The 22,148-nt window shown below is 42.4% G+C and overlaps 1 protein-coding gene across 2 annotated transcripts in view; it reads right to left on the reverse strand.

Annotated features, from left to right (window-relative positions):
- The window catches only part of lamb2 (laminin, beta 2 (laminin S)), a 46,043-nt gene that overhangs the window by 13,188 nt on the left and 10,707 nt on the right, over nt 1-22,148 (reverse strand). For both annotated transcript variants that reach the window (XM_010746202.3, XM_010746203.3), the window contains exons 3-15: nt 15,537-15,706; nt 15,301-15,436; nt 11,373-11,446; nt 11,071-11,259; nt 10,566-10,629; nt 6,195-6,394; nt 5,921-6,041; nt 5,453-5,641; nt 3,181-3,360; nt 2,587-2,699; nt 1,283-1,362; nt 547-682; nt 291-449 (exon numbers count right to left, since the gene is read on the reverse strand). In XM_010746202.3, coding sequence (XP_010744504.3) covers nt 291-449; nt 547-682; nt 1,283-1,362; nt 2,587-2,699; nt 3,181-3,360; nt 5,453-5,641; nt 5,921-6,041; nt 6,195-6,394; nt 10,566-10,629; nt 11,071-11,259; nt 11,373-11,446; nt 15,301-15,436; nt 15,537-15,706 — 1,811 coding nt within the window. The remainder of the gene's footprint in view (nt 1-290; nt 450-546; nt 683-1,282; nt 1,363-2,586; nt 2,700-3,180; nt 3,361-5,452; nt 5,642-5,920; nt 6,042-6,194; nt 6,395-10,565; nt 10,630-11,070; nt 11,260-11,372; nt 11,447-15,300; nt 15,437-15,536; nt 15,707-22,148) is intronic.

Here is a 22,148-nt window from a genome sequence, read left to right on the forward strand (position 1 = left end):
TACTTCCTTTTCTTGCCAAGAAGGAAAAAAACGGACAAAAGTGAAGCTGGAGGAACGGGAGATAGTTAGCTTAAAAAATGCACCTCAAAATCACAATTAAACAGTTTCAAATCTCCATTAACATGTAATATCTTGTCACATCATAGTTAAACCAAAGAATAAACAGTTGTGGTTTCTCAAGTGGTCTTGTGAGGGAGTTTTTCCTGACCAGTTTGATCTGAGGAGTCTGCTACCAGCAGCAGCAACACACACACACACACACACACACACACACACACACACACACACACCTGTGTTTCATAGCGGATGAGCAGGTCATATTCCATGGAGTAGGGGACATTACTGAGGAGGAACTCCAGGGTGCCGCCCTCGGGTACCCGAGCAAACCCAATGCCCGTCCATGTGGCTGGGCGACCCGACTGGTGCTCTCTGGTCTCCAAAACAGAGCCCTGAGAATATTCAAACATGTTCAGAAATCATTTTAAATGTACTTACACACCAGAGCCAATACAAATGTGTGCCGATGAACAATACGAGTAGCCTCACCTGCCCCATTTTGGCCAACTCCGCCTCATAAAGGAAGTGATCCAGAGCCATGAAGAAATATCCAGACTCCACCTGTGTACACTGGCGAGCTGTCATGTGACTGCGGCAGCGACACTGACCGCTCTCCATGATGCAGCTACACAAGAGTCAGACATACGCTTCGTCATTTCACTGATGCAGTTGTATGGTGAGCTGCTAATGTTGGATGCTAAACTAATCAGAACAATTAATAAAATTTGATGTTGAAGTTAGAACATTTTAAAATATGAGATAATTCAAATTAAAAAGTCACTGAATCATATCTTCACCCTCTGGGGACTATGACTCTGCGTACAAATTATCATGCTGATAAATTGAACTGTCGCCGGGATATTTCAGTTTGGCCCAAACTGGTGGCTCTCTAGCTACCATGGTTAATAACTAAAAACGCTTCCATCATCATCAGTGGACTGAATAAGTGACATTTGAACAGAGGATGTCAACCTCTATTGGCAAATGCATCCATTAAATAATTCATATGACAAGAGGTGGAACAAATGATTGCTCTCTGGGTAAATGAGGCCAATAAATCACAAAGCTGCAGCTGCTATTTTGGGCACGGTAATTCGTTTCTGAGTGTGACATCTCAAAGACAAACATTTAAAATGGGCCTCCATGCTGTGTAAACTCATTTGTTAACAGCCTCATACTCGATGCGTGACCTGTGACTCAGGTTTGAAGCTACAGTGTCACTCACTGGTTGTCCAGGGCTCCTCCGATATCGCACTCGCAGCCCCTGCAGCCGTTCAGGTCGTGGCTCAGAGCCCAGTGTTCCGGCTACAAACACAGAAGGACGGACAGGGCAGAAAAAAAACAGAGGAGGACTGAGCGAGTTGAACAGTTAGACATGATGCATCACTCTTCGTGCTGTTACAGAGTGAGTGGGGAACTTTCCACTGTCATAGTGTGAGTCGTACTCTCACTATCTATCTATCTCTCTAATCCAGTAAAACAACATTCATAGCTTTGCCACATATTACTGCCCGTTTCTTTTCACACAACACTGTGAGAGTTTCTTCTCTTTCAAAAAGAGCTGACTTGACTGCTGGCATACTGAATTCCTTTGCAGTCAGCAAATTCACTTTTTTATCTGGACTATGTTTTGCTGATATATTTTGTACTTTGCAAAATTTTGTGGTTTCTCTCTCGTGTTATATAAGAATCTGGTCACGTTTATACACTTATACTCTATTTGCATCAGTCCAGTTCAGGTTTGTGGACAAAACTTCCATCCATTGACAGGTATACTGGCCTGACCCTGGTTTCCCTTGCTGGTCTGTTTGGCTTGATATTCAGACAGTAAATGGGACAAACTGCAAGGCAGCTTCTTTTTATGTGCATTTATACAATTTTATTTCTCACAGTGAGCACTTTTTTTTTAAAGTTCTGTCCAGTGTTGACATTACAGTGTTGCTACTAAAATCAGGCTTTGCAGTGCTCGTCAGAAGACAGGATCCACTTTCGGACCAGGTCCAGGCCCTGACCATTTTAGGCCTGCTGTAACCCACACGAACTGGACAAGCCTCAAATCCCTGAGTTAAATTTAGACACAGGGCCCAGGCAGGAGCTCACATTCCTGCCTACACTATTCCTGGCTGAGTAGGTTTGGGACAAGAGGTTGAATTATAACAGGAAGCCGATTACCAGCTAACGTGTTGGGACTGCTTGGCCGAAAGGGTGGGAGGGAAATATGATGAATCAATTTAGAAGCAAAGAGGGAAGAAGGAAAGGGACAGAGACAGGTCAGACAGAGTGAAATGCAAGGGAATGAGATTCAATGCTCACATTCAAATTTAATTGTATCATAGTGTGAAATATTGGACGATAAAGTGAGGTCAAGGTAAAAAAAAAGGTGTAATTTGCGGGTAAAAAGATCAGCAAGGGACACGGGAAGTACATCTGAAGGTTTCTGTCACATTAGCACCAATAGGACTTATTAACAGAGGCAGAGAGTGAGAAAGACGAGGAGAGAGAGAACATTTTCCTTCGGCGCTGTCTTACCAAACACTGGTCACAGCTGCGTCCAGTGACAAGACGCTTGCAGAAGCAGTCTCCGCTGACTGGGTCACACTGGGAGCTACCTGACACTGTTCCCCTGTGGTCACACCGGCAAGCTGCAGCAAAGAGCAGAGGGGAAAACAGATGAGGTGTTTTCACAGACTGATAATCTGTTTCTGCAGTTTTAAAGTGAAAATAAATGAATAAATAAATGTTGTTAAATAAGGAACTGTGACCCTGATTGACGGATCAATTATTACAAGCCTAGCAGGCAAGGGCACAATCTCCACTGCAGACACATCACTTGTCTTGCTCTGTATTTTGCCTCGCAGGCAAAAGAAAGTCAACCCTCCCCTCTTGGTGGAGGTTGAGAGGAAGACCTGCAGACACTGCTCAGGGCTAAAAACAAGTCTTCAATCTCATTTGCATTTTCAGTGAAAAAAAGGAACTAATTTATTTATTTATTTATTCATGATTCTCCCACAAGGTTAAAAGAAGTGAACAACATGACACTGTCTACTGTATAGGTTCGTTGTTTATGTTAGAAATATCAGGTTATGGTCAGTTTGTTGGAGTTATAACAGAGACTGGACTCACGCTGGCAGCCCTGAGGGTTCTCTGCGCTCAGGCCGAAGAAGCCGTTCTTGCACTTGTCGCAGCGCGGCCCCTCTACATTGGCCTTGCAGCGGCACTGGCCTCCCATCATGCCGAGGGAAGGTTCTGTGTGGCTGTCGCACATGCCTCCATTCTGGGAACCATCTGGGTCACAGTCACAGGCTATGGGACAGACAGACAAGTTTTAACGTGTGAGACGGTAACCTTCAATCAGTGCATGTCTACACTTGCAGTTTGTCTGGTTGTTAATGGAGATAATAAACTTTTTGTTCAATGTGTTTTGACTGGTGATCTATGAGTGTGGATAACACAACACATGCTAATGGAATCAGATGTGGCACAGTGACGCCACCTGGACTTTCTGTTTTATTTCTTGTAGTTTTTCTATAATTGGTTGCCAAAATGTGATAGGCATGGCCTCAGGGACAAACAAATATTTTGCAAAATTTGATGACATTTCACTCATTAGCGGTACAAATATAACTTATAAATACACTTTTTTGCTTTCTGGCGAAAAAGTGAGCCAAGAAAAACCATGATCTTGCCTTTCTGTTAAATGTGAAGCTACAGCCAGCCGGTTAACTTATTACATAGCCTGTAAATAGGGGAAACAGCTAGCCTGGCTCTGTCCAAGGGTAATAAATATCTTGATTAAACCAGAGTATGAAAATGTCAGAGCCAGGCTATCTGTTTCCAGTCTTTGTGCTACGCTAATCTAACTGGCTGCTGGCTGCAGCTTCAAATTTACATCTGAGAGTTGTATGAATCTTCTTATTTAAAGCACATTATCCAAAATGTCAAACCTGTTCTTTAAATGACAACAATGCTATGGTCATTGTACTGAATTTCTGACTGGCCACGATTTAAATATTCTACAAAAATCATCTTCAGTTTGACACAGTTATCAGCCCAAACTTTTGTCAGTATGAGTGACTGTCAGTCTTGGCACCATGTGGCAAATTTGCTTTTATGCTTGGAGTTATAAGTTCTGGAGTTATGATGGACGTTTCCATCAGGGATAATGACATCCTCAGAACGTCACACTGAATCGAAAAATGTGTGTGTGTGTGTGTGTGTGTGTGTGTGTGTGTGTGTGTGTGTGTGTGTGTGTGTGTGTATTGAGTGAGTGACAGAGTATTTATTTATGTATTATGACGCAAATTGCAGCAATCAGGCAGTAAGAGTTTAATTTAAAATACTTCATTATCTACATGAGCTGTGTTATACTCACTGGCTGCAGTTCCTGTGTTGATAAGTGGAATTAAACAGCAGGCCAAATAATGGATAACGTACACAGAGCCATTTCATTATTCCACTTATTATATGGATACTTACTCATGAAATCAGTGCCAAAAAAAAGATTAAAAAATTGTTTTATTGCTTCCTCCTTGGTGCCAGAGTCAAGTATTCACCATGCAAATATTCCATGAATAAACTGCAATAACTAGCTTCCTGTTGTGGTCCTATTCACCTTATGCAGTATCTCTCTCTGTCTGTGCTACCCATGCAGAAACAGCAGTCAAAGATATTTTCTGATATTCTGATATTTAGAGATGTATAAAGTACTGGAGTAAAGGAGTGGAGTAGAAGGACAAGTGCTATATCAAAAAACTGACTTGAGAAGAAGTTGAAGTGTTCTTTAAACACCATACTTAAGTGAAAGTACTAAAGTATTCAAAATGTTTTGTACTTAAGTATTGCAAGTAGAAGTATGTAAAAAAATGCTACCCAAGTACTGAAAGTAAAAGTACAAGTAAAAGTACAAGTACAAGTACTGTTGTTTATAGTATTTCAAATATTTATTAAGGCACAACTTCTAATGTTACAGTGTTACAATGTTCATGGTAGAGTTCTATGATTTCCCACGGTCTGTGAATGCGTCTGAATGAATGCGAGAGCAAGGGTGCGGGGGAGCAGGTGAGAGAGAGCGCGCCTGGGTGAGTCAGGTGCATGACGTACGGCGCGCAAGCGAGGTTGATGTGTGAGACCGGGACTGTTATGTTGTTTTTTTTGGCGTGGTTACAGCCGACAGTAACTGAGTCCTGTAACCAAACCGTTCAGCAATAAATGCAGGTCATTCATCACGATTCAGCACATGAAAAATGTATCGGAGTAAAAGTATTAAATTCATCAAAAATATGTAGTGCAGTAAAAGTGGAAGTTGGAGTTGAATTTTAGTACTTAGTACTTAAGTACTTGAGTGGTTCCACTTCATTACTATACATCTCTGGATAGGGCACACAAACACACTCACCGATGCAGACTCGTGGATCCCTGATATCTTTGAACGGGTCTTTGTAGTAGAAAGGTTTACACATCTCGCAGTTGCGTCCCATTGTGTTGTGCTGACAGTCGTCACACACTCCTCCGCTGATGTTTCCAGTCGCCAAATACACCGCCATGTCGAAGTGGCACAGGGTCGAGTGGCTGTTGCAGTTACACTCTAGAAAATAAAGAAGATGTCCATGTCCAACAATATGTACATTCATATATATTTCTGCCAAAAAACTGCACTTGAGTCTTGCTACAGAACAAGTAAGTCTCCATAAGTCCCCATGTTAGAACGTCCAACATCACAGCAGAAATAAACATACTTACAGCCTGGTGCAAAAAACAGTTTTGCTTTTCCTGTTCATGACAAATGTACTCAGGGTGTGGTTACTACACCTGTGATGTTTCTGCATTATATGTAAGGTCCCCTTTTGCTTCCTGCTCTACTCACTCTTGCAGGCGTTGGTGTTGCGTCCCTCAGCTGGTCTCCAGGGCATGTCATTGTGGAAGTCATCACATTGCTCACAGTTCAAACCCTTGGTGTTATGGTTACACACACATCTGCCGTGAACCTTAAAAAAGAGACGGCAGAGTGGTGTTAAGGTAATCTATACGGGATGAAGAGTCTAAAGCTTTGAAATTATGGGTATAAGTTACAGGAGGGAAACCAGGGGGAAATACTGCTAATTAAAAGACTGTACTGTAACTGAAACCTCATCACTCACCATTCCTTCTATATCTCTGATCCCATCGATGGGGGCACACTCTGAGGCATGGCCATAGCAAAAGCAGTTTCCACGTACGACAAGCTCATAAATGGCGTAGTAGTACTTTTCTTTGATTTCAGCTCTGGGATCAAGCAAGTTGTCTCCCAGTGTGTGAAGCTTGGTGAAGTTCACTCTCAAGTTGGTGATCTTTAGCTGGCCTGTTGGGGAGAGACATGAAGAGAATAAGTGGGAGAGGAGTCAAAAAAAATTGTTGCATGTATTTTTTTTTACATGTGAATCATCTTGATCATCAACATATCTTTGATGATCGCACATTCAACACCAGACCAGTAAGCATCTATCAACAAGATTCAGGTGGGGATTTTCAGGAGTTAGAGTATTTTAAGTTTCCCAGTTGTGTTTCACATGATGTGACTCACAAAGCACCAAAAGGTAATTTTGGACTAAAATGACTAAATTTAGAAGATCCCAACCTGAATTAAATTTAGCTCCTGTCTCATACTTTGGAATTGCTGTGGTGGTAGATCTGTTCAGGACCAGTATAGACAGGAGGAATGTGACCAATAACACTGTCTGCCAATGTGCATCTGGGTATGTAAGTATTGAGTTGAATGAACAAAATGCTAACACGTTGATGTTTAGCAGGTATAATCTTTACCCTGTTTACCATCTTAGTTTACCATTAAAGGTTAGCAGTCATCCTCCCAGACATTTTGTTGACATTTCATTGGAAACCTAAACCTTGGTATTGGGACATTACATTCTAGGCCAAAGTAGTGGACCAACCAAACAACCAACCAACCAGACAACAGACTGACCAACCGTTATTGCCATCCCTACAGTTGTGATGCCAGCATGGTTAGTAAAACCGGCAACCTCACCACTGTCAATGTGACTAGACTGGCAACACGGTAAAGGAATGTATGAATGGATGTTCATCCATGCACAGCCTTCTCTGTCTTAATGTCTTTATCTAAACATGAAGAGAGTTTGGAATTTGTCAGCCCACTCACATTGGCAGCATGGCAATAGTTCAGGCAGAGTACTGAAGTACCAGACTGGCATCAGCTGTTTCATTCATGCTTCACATTCACTGTCAGTCATTGTGTCATTCATTAACTGTGTGGCTAACAGGTAATATGGGGCAGCCAGAGGTAGTGTGGTTCAGAGGCACTGTGGCTTAAAGGTAGAGTGGGTTGTCCACTAATCAGATGATCAGTGGTTTAATCCCCAACTCCTCCAGTCTGCATTTCAAAGTGTCCTTGGGCAAGATACTGAACCCTAAATCGCTCCTGAAGGCTGTGCTATCAGTGTGTGAATAGCACCCCAACCTCCTTCTAAGGTGCAAACTTTTTGGTATAAGTATTTACAAAGAAAATGGTTTGTTTAATAGGGAATAGCTCCAAAGATGATACTTGTTAGTGCTCAAATTCTGAGAGCACCTTGGAAATACAGAACCATCTGCACCAACCCTTACTGTGTAACCATTGGCTATAAATAGTTCCTTGACGTAGGTGTCTCTGACTGAACTGAACAATCTCTGCATGAGTCCAAATGTCCATTTGTGACATTTCCGGAAGAAAGATCATCCAAAAGTGATGGACGGTAATGGAATGTGGTGTTGAAATGGGTCTTCCCACATCCTGCCACTTTATCTTCTCAAATTATTTGGAGAAAATTCCTAATAGGGAGAAAGATTTCTGTTCATCTGCTGGAATAACCAACATCCCCCGCTGTTACAGTCCAGCTGTTCACCAGTAGTCACAACACACACAAAAATGAATGCAGCTGTGCCAAACATACCAACACACTTTACCCACCTTCATTCTCATAAATTGGCACTGTTGTGCTTCCGGAGGGCCTACTGACTCATGCCTGACAAACAATAGCACAAACTAACACAGTACAACCCATGTTACCGATAAAAACATTGCTTCTTACAAATGAGACAGAAACTTATGAGTATATTTTGTTATAAATTTCCATCACCATCATTATCAACTTGATGAATATAATTATATATTGCATCAGAGCAGCTGCAGCCTGCATTGGGTCATCTTGATAAAAAAGGAAATACCTCGGCCATGACCGGCATTTCATTCATTTTAAGTTTGAAGAGCTGAAGCAGTAGTCTCAAAAGAAGATGGATGTAATGTTTTATGGGAGGCTTTATTTTCAAAAGTCTGACTCTACCCCACTGATTTTATCTGCAGTGAAAAAAATCCCTTTCTGACAGACGAGAGCTTATCCCTCGAGTTCTACTGCACGAAGACACTGTCTGTTTCTCCTCATGCTGTAACGGCAGACGGGAGAACAGCCGTCCAATTCAGACAGCAGCCAAACAGCAGCTTTTAGCAGCCCAGAGGCTGAACCTGATCTGACATTTATTACCAGGTCTTTCTGACTGAGAGCCTAAAGAGAGCTGAGCGAGAGAGAGGTGATTGGTAACACAATCCCTTTTACGATGAGGTCCTATAAATCTCTTACGATTGTAAAAGCAATTGATAAGATGTTTGATAGGACCCACTGTGAAATCAATGTGTTTTCTGCTGGGCTGTAAAGAATAAAGACTTCCTGTCCTCTTGGTTCATGGTTCAAGTGGATACAGGTTCTCTGCTCATTCTTATGACAGCTGCTCAGTGGAGCATGAGGCCACTTCTTATCTTTGCAAACTTGAATGGGGATAAAATGATATCACAGGGGTTGTGATGCTTCAAAAAAATGCATTTCAGCCACTTTTTACACTATGTGAGCTTTGGTGAAATAGTTTTTCTGGGCCAGTGTGCATCACGTGATAGACACTGGCCCAAGAAGCCTGGTCCTCATTCTGGAGGCTCATCTTAGTTTGGTGTTTTAGCATGCTTGCATTTCCTAAAATCATCGAGTGAAATTTGACTTTCGGGTGAAAATGGACATTGTTAAAAAATGTTTTTTTGAATCTGAGATGGAAAGATGCTAACACCAACTGATTTAGGAACCAATTAGATGACAGAAAAATTAGACCCCATATCAGCTCATCAGATGGGCTCTTGTGCTGTCAGCATCAGGTGGGTACTGGTATTCTTTTTTAGCCTTAATTTGATTGCATTTTGGCAAATTGACACCAATAAACTTATGCTAAATTAGCGAAGTTCTAAAGTGTCTTTTTTCTATGCAGTGTTATAGATGGTTATTTGTGATGGACAGCACAAATAGTGTAAGTCTGACTGAATGGTATCAATATGTATTTCATGTCTGTGTGTGAAGAATTTGAGTTATAACTCCAAGGAGGAGGAGGATTTCTGACTCGAATTCACTTCATGCAGTATCTTTCCCACCCCTTCAACTCTCTCATGAACCCCTGGGGACTTTTATCTCTTGGCAGCTTGCCAATTTGCTGTAACAGAATATCTGTTAGACAGAAAATGAAGATTTCTGTTCTGTTTCTTTGACACACTCGGTCTGAGGTTGTGTTTTATCTCCAAAAGGCTCTTCCAGTCAAATCATAAATGGTTAAGGCTAGTGTCGAATCAGAGAGGCGGAATATGTAGAGGCTAAACTAAATTACTTTGGATGTTGATTCATCGTCTTGACAACAGCATGCAGGATTGTTCAGCTGAGAGAAGGTCAGGGGTCTTGGTGCGGGCCAGTTATGGTGAGATATTTAACAACAGAACAAGACAACTTCTGCTGCTGCATTGGAAAACAAGATCGGGTTTCTGGGAAAGGTTCTCATGTCCTGCCAGTCTAAACATGAAGGCGAGGACAGTGAGGCTGTGTGGGAGAGAAACAGCTGCTTTTCACATCTCTCCATGTCTTCCACACAGCAGGGCCATGTTTCACACCCCAGAGAGATGGCCTGTTACGGTCCGTAATGTGTCACAGCTGGATAACAAGAGCTAATTGTATCTGCTGGAGTTTGATTTATGGTGACAAATGTGACTGAAGCTCACAAAGAAAAGGGATAGAAATAAACTCTAATCATAATGCACTGTTCATGCTGGAAGCTCCTGCTTTCTGCGTTTATCTAGTGCGACCTGCGTCACCGCGTGGGTCTGAATGGGGCGTCACTGCTGTGTTTGTCTTGCATTATAGAAAGGGGGGGACACTGGCTGTCTCTCATTCGTGGATTCAGATGTGATGGCAAAACTAGCATGAATAGAAAGTCGTGAAACGTCAGCACGAGATACCTCACTGTGATTTGGAAACACAGATATTAGACCACACAAGGCACCAACATCAACAGAACAAAGCACTCGGCGCAAAACACGGCACAGCGTCGCTGATGCACCAACATGGACCCGCATAAACAAGGTATGCTCGTCCAACATCAACTTGGTGTGTTAGATCATCATGTGGTGTTATACATCATCATTCTGTGTGACCTACTCTGGATGTTGGGGCTGTATGGATCCTCAATCCTGATGGCTGGTTCCAAAACTCTGTAGATGACCTAGACCCAGGACATACACATAATGCACACACACACACACACACACACACACACACGGAATAATAATACTTCAGGTGTGCTTTTCACATTTGCTCAGTTTCTGCGGTCAGGACAAAGACTGATAATATGGGAAACAGCTTGCCAAAAGTTTCAAAAACGGTACTAAATTTGAATAATGAAGTTATATTTCATCTATTACTTTCAACTGCAAAAACATGATTTTCAAGATTTTTCAAGATTTTCTTTGGACAGAGCTATCTGTTTCCAGTTTTGGTGTTAGGCTTAGCTCTAATCATCTAATTCTGGACCAGAAAGCAAACAAACATATTTCAAGTTTAAACAAATGAGGTTAGGATGTACAAGTATGAGAGCAAAGAATAAAAACACCCCCTAATGTTACATCATCTTAAGTGTTCATCTTGAGTAATTCCGCTCGCTCACCTCTCCCTCCGTTGACGGCTCAATGTCAGAGTAGCGTGACTCACAGATGACATCATTGATGTTCCGCAAAGGACCCTGGGACACGCGAGGAAAGGTAGCAGCGCAGTCGTGGGAAAAGTAACGGTAGATCTGCCACGTGCGACCAAAATCTGCTGAGCGTTCGATCAGCATGGCCGCCGGACGGAAAGTCTGAGAGAGAAGAATTAATTTCAAAGTGAAAAACAAACGGAGATATGAGTCACTCTTTTCAGCCACGTGTTGATGGAGGTCGAATAAGCTGATGACAAGAGTTTTAATCCTACCTTGAAGGTCATAATCAGGTGAGTGAAATGAAACTCTGCTTCCAGATCCAGCTGGATGAACACGTCCGACTTACCTGAGAGAGACACACAGAGAGATTTTCAGTGTACATGAGGCCAACGTTAAAAATTTTACAGCTAGACTGTATCAGTGATTACAGTGATAAACCGTTTGCACTCGTTTTCAATCTCTATCATTAATTTCAGAGAATAATGGCGAGCTGTAGCGAGTGAGGTAGAACTTGTACTTTTGGCTTGAAGAATGGCATCTTGACAGGAAAAGGCATTCAGTCTTGGCAGCAGAGACGTCGAGAGCATGTCGGAAAAGCCCACACACTTCCTGAGTTGTAGAGCAGCAGATACTCTGGAGGGCCACTTTACTCCAAGGACCACTTTCACTCTCATTCTCTGTGTTTTTCTGTTACGCACAGAGTGCAAAGCCAAGAGGACTTTCCCATTCCGACATGCTAAATACATAAAAGCTGCACCGCATTAATAACAGAGCGCAGTCTACAGCCCGCGAACTTTTAAACTGATGATTTGAAGACAAACCGCAAGGCCGCTTTTCATACGTGCAAACAGGGAAAAAAAATGGGAAGGTGGGTTTGTTTTGATGCTCACTCCATTACATGCTCCATGTATCCTGGGGAATCACCTTTAAAAGATTTATACCTCACAGGTAATGACAGTGTGGATGTGTGTGGCTCACAGTACTTTCCTGAGGTATGTTAGTAAAAGCCCAACCGGAGTTGGATGCAGTATGCAGTGCATGCTCTGTTTTTATATAAACACCGGCTCCAATAACTACACAACATAGACATGTTTCTGTGATATTGTATGGCTGTAGCATCATGCTGAGGGGAACTCTATGTCCATTATACTTAAGCAAAATTGATCAGTGTCAAGTTCTTGTAGCTCTAAAGTCAAGTGATATGTAAGCATGCGCTGTAAGCACCAAACATGTGTCCGACTAATTTTCTGATGAGTAGTAGCAGCAGATGAATAAAGAAATGCTGATGTTCACCAATCCAGGGCTCACTGTTCCATTAGCTCTCGGCTTTATGACTTGAAATGTGAGATATCGTGACTGTGAGGCCAGTGCTTAGCTTACTATAGCACTCTTTGGACTTTTTAAAGGTAGTCTAGGAAAGAACTGGCTGCTGGGCGCATGTGCTCTGCAGCAGTGCACTTGGAAAGGAAGGTAGCTCATGCCTGCCTCGCCGTTTCCATGGCACTTGCTAACTTCATTAAATATCTCTGCAGCACAATATACATCAACACATCTTACAATTAATTCTACATTACATCAACTTGTTTGTTCACACTGTTGATCGTTTTAACTAGTCCAACAAAAGAGGTTCTGAGGAAACTAATCCTTGTATTTTCAACAGTGAATCTCAAGTTATGTAACATATAACTTATACAGGGAGGTGTATAAAAGTGGTCCCGTGCTTTTTGTAGCTGAGAATTTAAAGTAGCCCATAGCTGAAAAACTGTTTAACGGGGTAAACATCAAACCCAACTACCTCAGCAAACAGGTCACTTTTTGTAGCGAGTTCATTTCATACATGCACACATAGGCATAAAGCGTTACCATGATCAACCATGAATCAACAGCCGACAAGGCACAGGAAGGAACGAGATGGAAAAGAAAGAGGAGGAAGGGTGTGACACATCGAGAGCAGAGGGGGAGAGAGGAGGAGGTCGAGAGAGTGAGCAAAGTAACTGAGCTTTACTTAGAGATTTGTTGTGTAGGTCATACATACTTAACTGTAATGTAATCAGTAGTGCAGTGCAGGTAAATGGAGCACATGCACTTACTGTTCATACCCTCTGATGAGTATCATTCAGTTTAAAAGTCTTACTAACCACTGACTTACTAAGTCGAGCAGCGGAGGTTAGGTGACAATGTGCAAAATACTACTGGACCATTTTTGGCTGAGCTAAATATAAAAGGAGTCTTACGTCACTGTTGGTAACACAGGCTGTTTATCCTTTGCTGGAGGGCCGCTTTAAAAAAATTGGGCACATAAATCAAGATTATACTGCCTTTTTCAGGCACTGAATGTAAGATGTAATATAAGACACACAACCAACACACACCTGTTTAGCCGACACTCTCTCACAGTGTCTCATAACGCAGCATGTATGCACGCAATCGCATCAAATTAATAAGAGCACACAATCAAACCACTGTGGTCCATATCAAATAGACACACTGTTCCACCAGCGCCATGGAAATGCCATGAAGATGCCAAGGAGAAGCAGCAGCAACCAGAAGTAAAAATAGTCACTATGCTTCCTGTACCCCTTCTTCTTCTTCTTCTGTTTCTCTCTGTTCTATTCTGGGTCTCATCAACAGCACTCCATTACAGTAACACGGCTCACAGACAGCTGAAGTGAGCCTTGTGACCAACTGAGCTTTACAGGCACTCATTGTCATTGTGTGTGAGATGACATCACTTCAAATTGGCCCTCCGTCTCCGAGATTTACTGCTGCCTCTCACTCAGTCCTGACTTTTATCTTTCCATCATAGCTTTTACTTTCTTGCGTTCCCTGTCATCCCCCTTCTCTCTCCCTCTTTGTGAGGATGCCAGGCCAGGGCCTACTCTGTTATTAAGCCCATCTGTAGCTGGTCAGAGGACGTTGGCCACAGTGTGTGTTGTGTAGGAGAGTGTGTTTGTGTGCAAACGTAATACTGCTTTTAAAGTTCTCTGCAGTTGCTTATGGTTTTAATAAACTTGTAGGGATCTTGTTCTTTTACCATTCTTTTTACCTCTTTACAGCTGAATTAGTTCTACTTCATATCCACTATCACATCTTTTTATATCCCTTCACTTTCTCCCTTCTACCCTACCATACCCACCATTTCTCTCAAATATTAATAGCTTTAACTACAGACCAGCAGCCATAAGTAGAGGCCATACTGAGTTTAATGTTGCATGTGCAGAGTACAGAGCTGATTTCAGACATACAGTCTGAGAAGTTTCTGTTGGACACTTAATGTTTTTAGGAACTGTTCAACTCAGTTATTTCAGCTTTTAGTGCACATTCTTACAAAGTATTCTACACATGATTTCATATCTCAAATACTCAGTACTGAGTATACGAGAAAGTCTGATGGATTGCTGTTTATACTGCACATAACGCTACCACTACCCAACTGGTCTATTACTCATTAGTTGAGTCTTAATATATCACTAGCAGCACTCTTCTACATGTGCGCCATCTGGCTGCATGTCAAACTGAATGTCATTGTGCTGGTACGTATCTTATCACATCTCTGTGTCAACTTTCAGAGAAGCATGAAATGAGTACATTTCAAAATTTTCCAAAGATCTGTTCTAAGTTCACTGCGACATACTCCGTCCAAGGCACCAGAGTAACAAAAATAGAGTGCATCATGTTGACCGAATGACCTTTCATATAACAGTGATGATCGCTACATGGTTTTGAAACTTCAAAAGTCTACACACGTACCCATGCCTGCCTATGTGTACTTCTTTTCCCACAATCCTTGCCTGCATGACCCTGTTCCACTGGAACAAAAATAAATGATACCACTTTCTAATGTGTCCTACTTTAAAAGAGCTGAAAAGTTGTAACTAATAGACGTTTTTATCACAGCTCATCATTAATCTACAGTATAAACTATGTATTAATGAATTATGAGTAAATGTTTTATTAACCATTATTTATAGTTCATATACCATTATACCTCACAAGAAATTGTCACCAAAATGTAAAATTAGATTTTGCTGATCAGGTACACCTGACTGAGAGACTATAGGCTGGGAGGCAGCTGAGAGTAACTATTGGCTGAGACAAGTTAGAAGATGTCACTAATTATTTGAATTGCTTTCATTTGAACTCTTTTATTTTAATAAACTACATTGAGTTTGAGTATCAGTGCTGAACAGCTGCCCTCACCATTCTCGGACTGCCACCAGGACTTCTTGCGGTGGGGTTTGAAGGTGGTGATGACGTTCTCTATGCGGTGATTGATGGTGTTGTACACTGGGTCATACGGCCGCCTGGAGTCACAGTCGAAACACTTCTTCTCATCCTGCAGCAGGACGAGATCAGGTCACATGATCAGAGCTGAAGGACCTCGGGGGTCAGTTTAAGACAGAATGGGAAATATAAACCGCACATTTCACACTCACCTGTAGATGACTGACTATGCAGTACGGCTCCTTTTTCCTCATACCACATGTGGACGAGGCCTTCAGGTTCTTCTCTCGTCCAACCAGCAAGTCCCCTGTTGCTGGGTAACAGCTGCCATGGGCACAGCCGTGGCTGTGGTCAGGCTCCTGGCCAACGGCAGCAGCCAGGGCTGGAAGAGAAGGGAGGGGGGGCAGGAAATGAATTACAATCAAAAGGAAACTGCAGTGCAGGGTGGCATCATTCCCTAATAGAGCAGCCATTCACAAGCTTCTGTTGGCAAATAAAGTCGACATGGAATCAGTACCCGTCTTTCTGTCCTAAAATATGACAACATGAAACGCTCTTATCTCTTCCTGAGGAAGAAAGACTCCAGGATGGGAAGTGAAACATCAGGAAACTGGAGAGCTGAATTTGTCTGTGTTAACTTAATTATCTCACAGTAACCTGACCACACAATGAGATATCATGCTGCATAAATACATAGAGATAAATAGAGGTAAAGTGTAATAAAAGAAAGTTCATTACAGCGACATTTTATATTGTATATATTAACTAGATTACACACTGGTTAAAGCCTGCAGAGCTTCAGATGTTCCAGACTGGCGTGGTGGTTGGGGAGGTTTTGTTATAAGGCTGCAGGACTTTTTGGAAAGATGGTGTCGTCATATTGCGAAATGGTGCAGCTTTTCTTTGTTTTACGTGAGTTCACCAAAACAAACTCCAATGATGAATGTTTTTAACAGCAAGGCATTTAAGAAACCACAAATGTGTCATGTTTAAAGCTCTTGGGAAAAACACTTAAAAACAAGCTAGAAGGCTGACCGACTGGCCTACCAAAGATATATCGGTATGTTCATACATGTTGTCTATATCTGCCGATATGATAACTAGATAGAACTTAATGCAGAATATCGCAACTAGACAGCTACTGCTTGATCAAGAGTTGATTCAATGTTGAGACAACATTCAGTGGGAGGCGAATTATCTCAAGGCAACCCTGCAGGTTAACAGGCTGTGCTGTCTGCAGGGGCCCCAACAACTGATCTGACAAGAGGCCCTATCTACAGGCTAAATCTGGAAATGGACCAATGTGGGTCATACAGAGGTCAACTGAGACCAGCACCGGTTGGAATTATAACATCTTGAAAAAGGATGAATGATTATTTACAGTGTGACACTGAATAGGCGTGCTAAGTGTGGGAGTTAAAATAAACCATATAAACTTTCATGACGAGCAACAGCAGTGATCACAAACCCCCTGGACATCCTGACGTGAACCTCTCCTCCTCCTACATGCTTCTGGGACCTGTGCTCTGTTGTGTGTTGCTATGAGGAAATTGGTATGAGTAGAGCGGAGACCCGGAGCTCCTGCTGTCAACTTATGGTCTGTCCACAACAGGTGTTTTTAATCCTCCCCATACAGTCTACATAGCAACCTGTAGGAGCCAACAGCCCCCACACTGTAGATCAAATTCAACAGGCTCTGGAAAACAGGGTTTATATTCACATTCCCCACAAGATAAAAAAAATGAACGCTGAGTTCTGCCCTTCATCAGCCAGCTTGCTATTTTTGGTAGTGAGACTACTTTTGCCAATTGCTACAGAGTTTGGACGTCAAGCTGGCAATCATCAAGTTAGCTTCTATAAGTAAGGTAGCTAGTACAGGCCAAGTGGCAACCTCCATGGCTGTGAGGTGAAGCCTCTACAGAAGAGCCAAAAGCTGCAGTTCCTCAAGTGGCCACTTGAGGCTGGCTACAGAACGAGTCAGTCTCCATAAGTCCCCATGTTCAAATGTCCAACATGTTTACAGCCTGGTACAAAAAACAGTTTTGGTCTCTATAGCTAATTTCCCCACTCATCACAACTGTACTGAGGGTGAATGTTTAAAAAACTCACCTGTTCAAATTATATTAAGGCTTAAAGTTAAGCAGAAGTACCAGCGTGGACGTTTTGATTGACAGGTAGGTGCCATTACAAATGGCTTGTTTGAGCACCCAGGCGTCATAAGGCCCACTTTAAGTCCAAGAAGGATTTCTTTGCTGACCGCCAACATGACAGCAGCCAGAGAAACCTGTGGGTGACGCATACGGCATCCATTCTTTATACCGTCATGGTACATGCTAAAAAAATGTAATTGAATTTCATCTCATGGAGGAAAGTGAGATGATGAAATGAGTGAGAGGTTTTTGTGGTTTCGAGCACTTACATAGAGAATTTTTTTTAAAAACATAAAAATATATTAATTTAGCACTACATAGATTTTTTGTTTGCTGCTACCCTCTTTGATAATAATTTATCTAGAATTTGTGTTCTTATTAACTCTTAAATGGGCACAAAAAGTCCCATCATGCACAAGATGCTTTTAGCATCACATTGGTGACAAAATGTTTCTAAATGACTTCATCCTACAAGTTTGAAAGGACTAAATGACAGTCTGTAACTTTCAGCATCTGAAAGCCTCTTTAAATTCATGTTAAGACTAAAAACTCTGAGTTCAAAACCTTGAGTAAAGAAATCCAAATTTTCTATGAAGAAGAAACTTTCATCTTGTACATCTACAGTACTCCCTCCACAGTCAGTTCCACCACTGCGACAGCGCTATTTTTTTTTTAAGTCGAAAGACCCAGCACATATTGAGTGACAAAAGGTGCCTGTCCTTCACTTGTAGACTTCAAGAATATTAATAGACTGTCACTGAACAAATTTTAACAGCGTGAGCCTGCCATGATGTCAGCTGTCTCCATAACTGGTTGCTGCCCACACGCTGTACACTAGTGAGTAACTTTTTTTGCTGCTGACAAGCGTACAGGCAGGTTGCTGTAGCTCTCTGCAGGCCTACGCTCACTGATTAAGGTAGACAAAGACAGTAGCCAGCCGTACTGGAGATATGGAGCTGGGAACAGTGTGGAGAAAGATTTCACATACACACACACACACACACACAATCTTGACACTCACTCTAGAGGAAGCTGTGTTTGCCCGGCATCCGGACAAGTCTCAGGTTGGTGCCAGGCATATGAGCAACAAACAGAGATCAGGTTAACTTATTGCAGGTCACAAACACACACACACGCCTTCAGCACGGAGACCCACACATGCACCTGTGCGTCTGTGCACTGTTCATAGTTACAGTGTTATTAGTCACGATTCAGTGGGCACATAATTGACACCTAACCACCACATCACCTTGTACATATGCTCCAACTTTCGAGTGAATGGAAGCATCAAGCATGAGCTTGTTGACTACACAAAAGACACCTATTAGAGGATTTGTTCAAATATAAGGTAACAATGTGAGCTGCTTCACATTTATCATTATCAGCGCAGACTGACATGATGGCCTGTGATGAAATGGGACTGTTCCCTTCTCCTTTATCTGACTCTGACAGAGAGGAAGAGTGCACAAACAGTATGTCAGATGGCTGATTTGACGGGGACACGCAGCATTGAGGCTTTGTGGAGACAGCGGGAAGACTCACCGAGACACAACTTGATACGTGTTCTGGAAATTATTGGCACGCACTCAAAGGTTTTTGTGTGAGGAGGGCGGGCAGGAGGAGCGCAGCAGACGTCTGATGTGTTGTGTAATCACTGGGTTTCTTGTTGTTCTTTTATCTCTCGGTGTTTCTGTCTGTGTTTGTTTGTCTGCCGCGCAGCCTTCACACCTCAGCTCGCAGCACAGGCTGAGCTGACATCAGCACACTCCATGAAGACACGGCACAGTGACTGCACTTCACTTTTTATGACACTGTGGAAGGCGCTAAATAAAAAGGTGGACATGTGTAAACAACTACACCGCTGTGTGCTTCAACCCAGATCCACTTTATTAATGATAAATCATGTACGCTCTCCGTGTGGTGATGCACCTCTTGTTACTCTCACGCTGAGGCTGAAACGAACAGGCCGGGCGGAGTGATGTCACAGCCTTCATGGCTCGTATAGCTGACAGAGATCAGACCACTGCAGCCTTGATGGAAACCAGGGAGGGAAGGACAACACAGTGAAGGGAGGGAGGCATGGAGGAGCAATGAATAGAAGATCTATCATTTGGTGGACACTTTACAGTGCAGTGAGCAAGTGATGATATATTATAGTGTAGAGGTTGAACTAAACTGCAGAGCTATACATACAGAATATGATGAAAAAGTCAAAAAATGTGACCGTGTGGAAAGATTAGACTGTCAACACAGTCTACTGTGGTCAATCTGCTGGCTCTTTTCATATGCAACACGCTGTCATCTCATCCAGCCCTCTGTAAGAAAGTGTGTATGTATGAATGTGTTAAAGGACCAGTGTGTAGGATTTAGTAGTCGGTGTAGTTGCGGATTGCAACTCCCTCGCCTCACCATTTCCTCGCTAGCATGGATGAGAAACCACAGTGGCCACAAACCGTGCAAAGATACCAAAGGCAGCATCTGGTTTGTCCATCCTGGGCTACTGTAGAATCATTGCTGAACCACATGACACCTGCAGTGTCTGTAGATATGACACTGCAGGTGTTTTGTTACTCCTAAAGTAACAAAACACAGTTTTCATTATACACTCACAAATATTGTGTAATTTTTTTTCGATATTCTCTAAATAAAGCCCTCTAAATCTTACACACTGGACCTTTAAGTGTATTTCCCAAAATGTCAAACTATTCCTTTAAATCTGCAAGTTTGCCTGAAACTGTATTTACGTTGTCATGGCATGTTTAGTGCGTTTTGCTGTGGATACAAGTTGAAACATTTAGCCTGTAAAGCAGCTGCTTGATGGTGTTCTGATTATTAGTACTAGTCAACAGCAATCAGTCTGTGGCTTCAGCATTTCTATTTTGGTCAGCTGTTTTCAGGCCTGCGGTGTCTTTCCAGATGCCATGCATCAGTGTGAGTGAACAGTGGGCAGGCGGTTGACCAGACGAGGGGAAGTTTTAAGAATGACTTACGCTCCTCTCTCTGCTTTTAAGTGAAAAGTTAATACTGTAGCTTTGAGCATGGAGGTGACGCAGCGGTTGATTGGACGTCAGAGTTTTTTTTTTCCTCCTTCATTTTCTCTGTAGCCATAAATGGAGAGGCAGAGAGGAATGCAGGCTGACAGCTGAGAGAAGAGAAGGGGGCTGTGGTGGTGCTGTTGGTGTGTGTGTGTGTGTGTGTGTGTGTGTGTGTGTGTGTGTAAGCGGGGGTGTCGTTGGGGCATCTCAGCTCACAAAGCACTGCTGTTCAACCAGCCATTAGCCTGTAACAGCAGGCCATGCACTCTAGCCCCGCACCATATTGTGCACTATTCAACTTGTTATGCCTGCATCTGACATTGAGGGTTCATTAATAAGCCGCTTTCAGCATCACATAGGTGACAAGCTTTTCATTGGAAGTCATGTATATTACTGTGGCAGCACACTGTTGTTGACCTATTCTCGGCTAACAGTTAAAAAAGGCATGATATCGTCACGCTCAGGCCAAAGGACAGTGAAATCTGACTCGAAGCCAACAAGTCTTCCACATGAGGCAATGCTTTAACTGTCAGAGAGACGTCTGCAGGGCATCCGAGCTTCATGCCCTCCCCTAGGTGAGCTCTGCTTTTATTCCTGGCTTTCATCCCCACTTTTGATTTCCTCTGTGCTCTCAGTAAACAGAAGCGACAGTGTGCAAGAGTGCAGCAAAGTTTTTAAGAAAGTGCCTCAGTTGGCAGAATGTGACAAAATCCACTTTAAAAAAAAAAAAAAGCTGTTGCATGTGATGCAAAAAGAAAAACTGGTCTATCTGTCCTGCATGACGGACTATGTCAGTAGCTACTTAGATGATTTGAGCCCTCATGCTTGAGGCTTCTTCTTGTGTAAAGTACACATAAAGTATGATAATAAAGTACAGTTCTAACCATTAGTGCTTCTTCAGCAAACTACTGAGATATCTCTGAACACTGTTATGCTTGAAGATAATGGCGTCTCATCACGTTTCATCAACAGGTGATGATGCTGCCTTTTTACAGAACCCAGACTGAGGCTGCGTCAAAAACACACAGTGTGTGTTGCTCCCCGGTCACTCACCTGGTGGATCATGCACCTTACATGAGTCCTTACTGCAACGGGCAGGGTTAGATTTCAATCTGCTGCCCTTAGCTGCGTGTCATGAATCTGCATATTCTCTTCAGTCTGTATTCTGAATCTTACTCACCAATAAAAATACATTTTATATGTTTTGTTACGTCATGTATTTAGGACAGATTTAATGTTTTGATTCAAGGATAGATGACAAGCTTTGTGATTTCTCTGAACTGGGTCAGGCGTCAGTGTCACGTGACCATTAACCTGGATCATGCTGGTTTCAGTCTAAAATAGTAAAACAGCTTTGATTAGACCAGTGTGCTCTGTGGAAACATGAAGGACAGCCTTGTTATCGATAGTTTACCAGCTAAGGTGAACATAAACAGGAGAGTGGAGGCTCAGAACCACCCACACATCATTAAAACCATTTCTAAACCATACACTTTCACTTGTTCATGATTCTCATAAATCCATTTCAAATACTGAACAGTTCACTGATGGCTGTGTAAACACAGACTTTTGTGTCCCATTATAGTGTTGCTGACTAAAAAAAGAGTGTCTGGTTCTATCCACTTCTGTCTGAATTAAA

The sequence above is a fragment of the Larimichthys crocea genome, chromosome XV (assembly GCF_000972845.2).
Source record: "Larimichthys crocea isolate SSNF chromosome XV, L_crocea_2.0, whole genome shotgun sequence".
NCBI classification, from domain to species: domain Eukaryota; kingdom Metazoa; phylum Chordata; class Actinopteri; family Sciaenidae; genus Larimichthys; species Larimichthys crocea.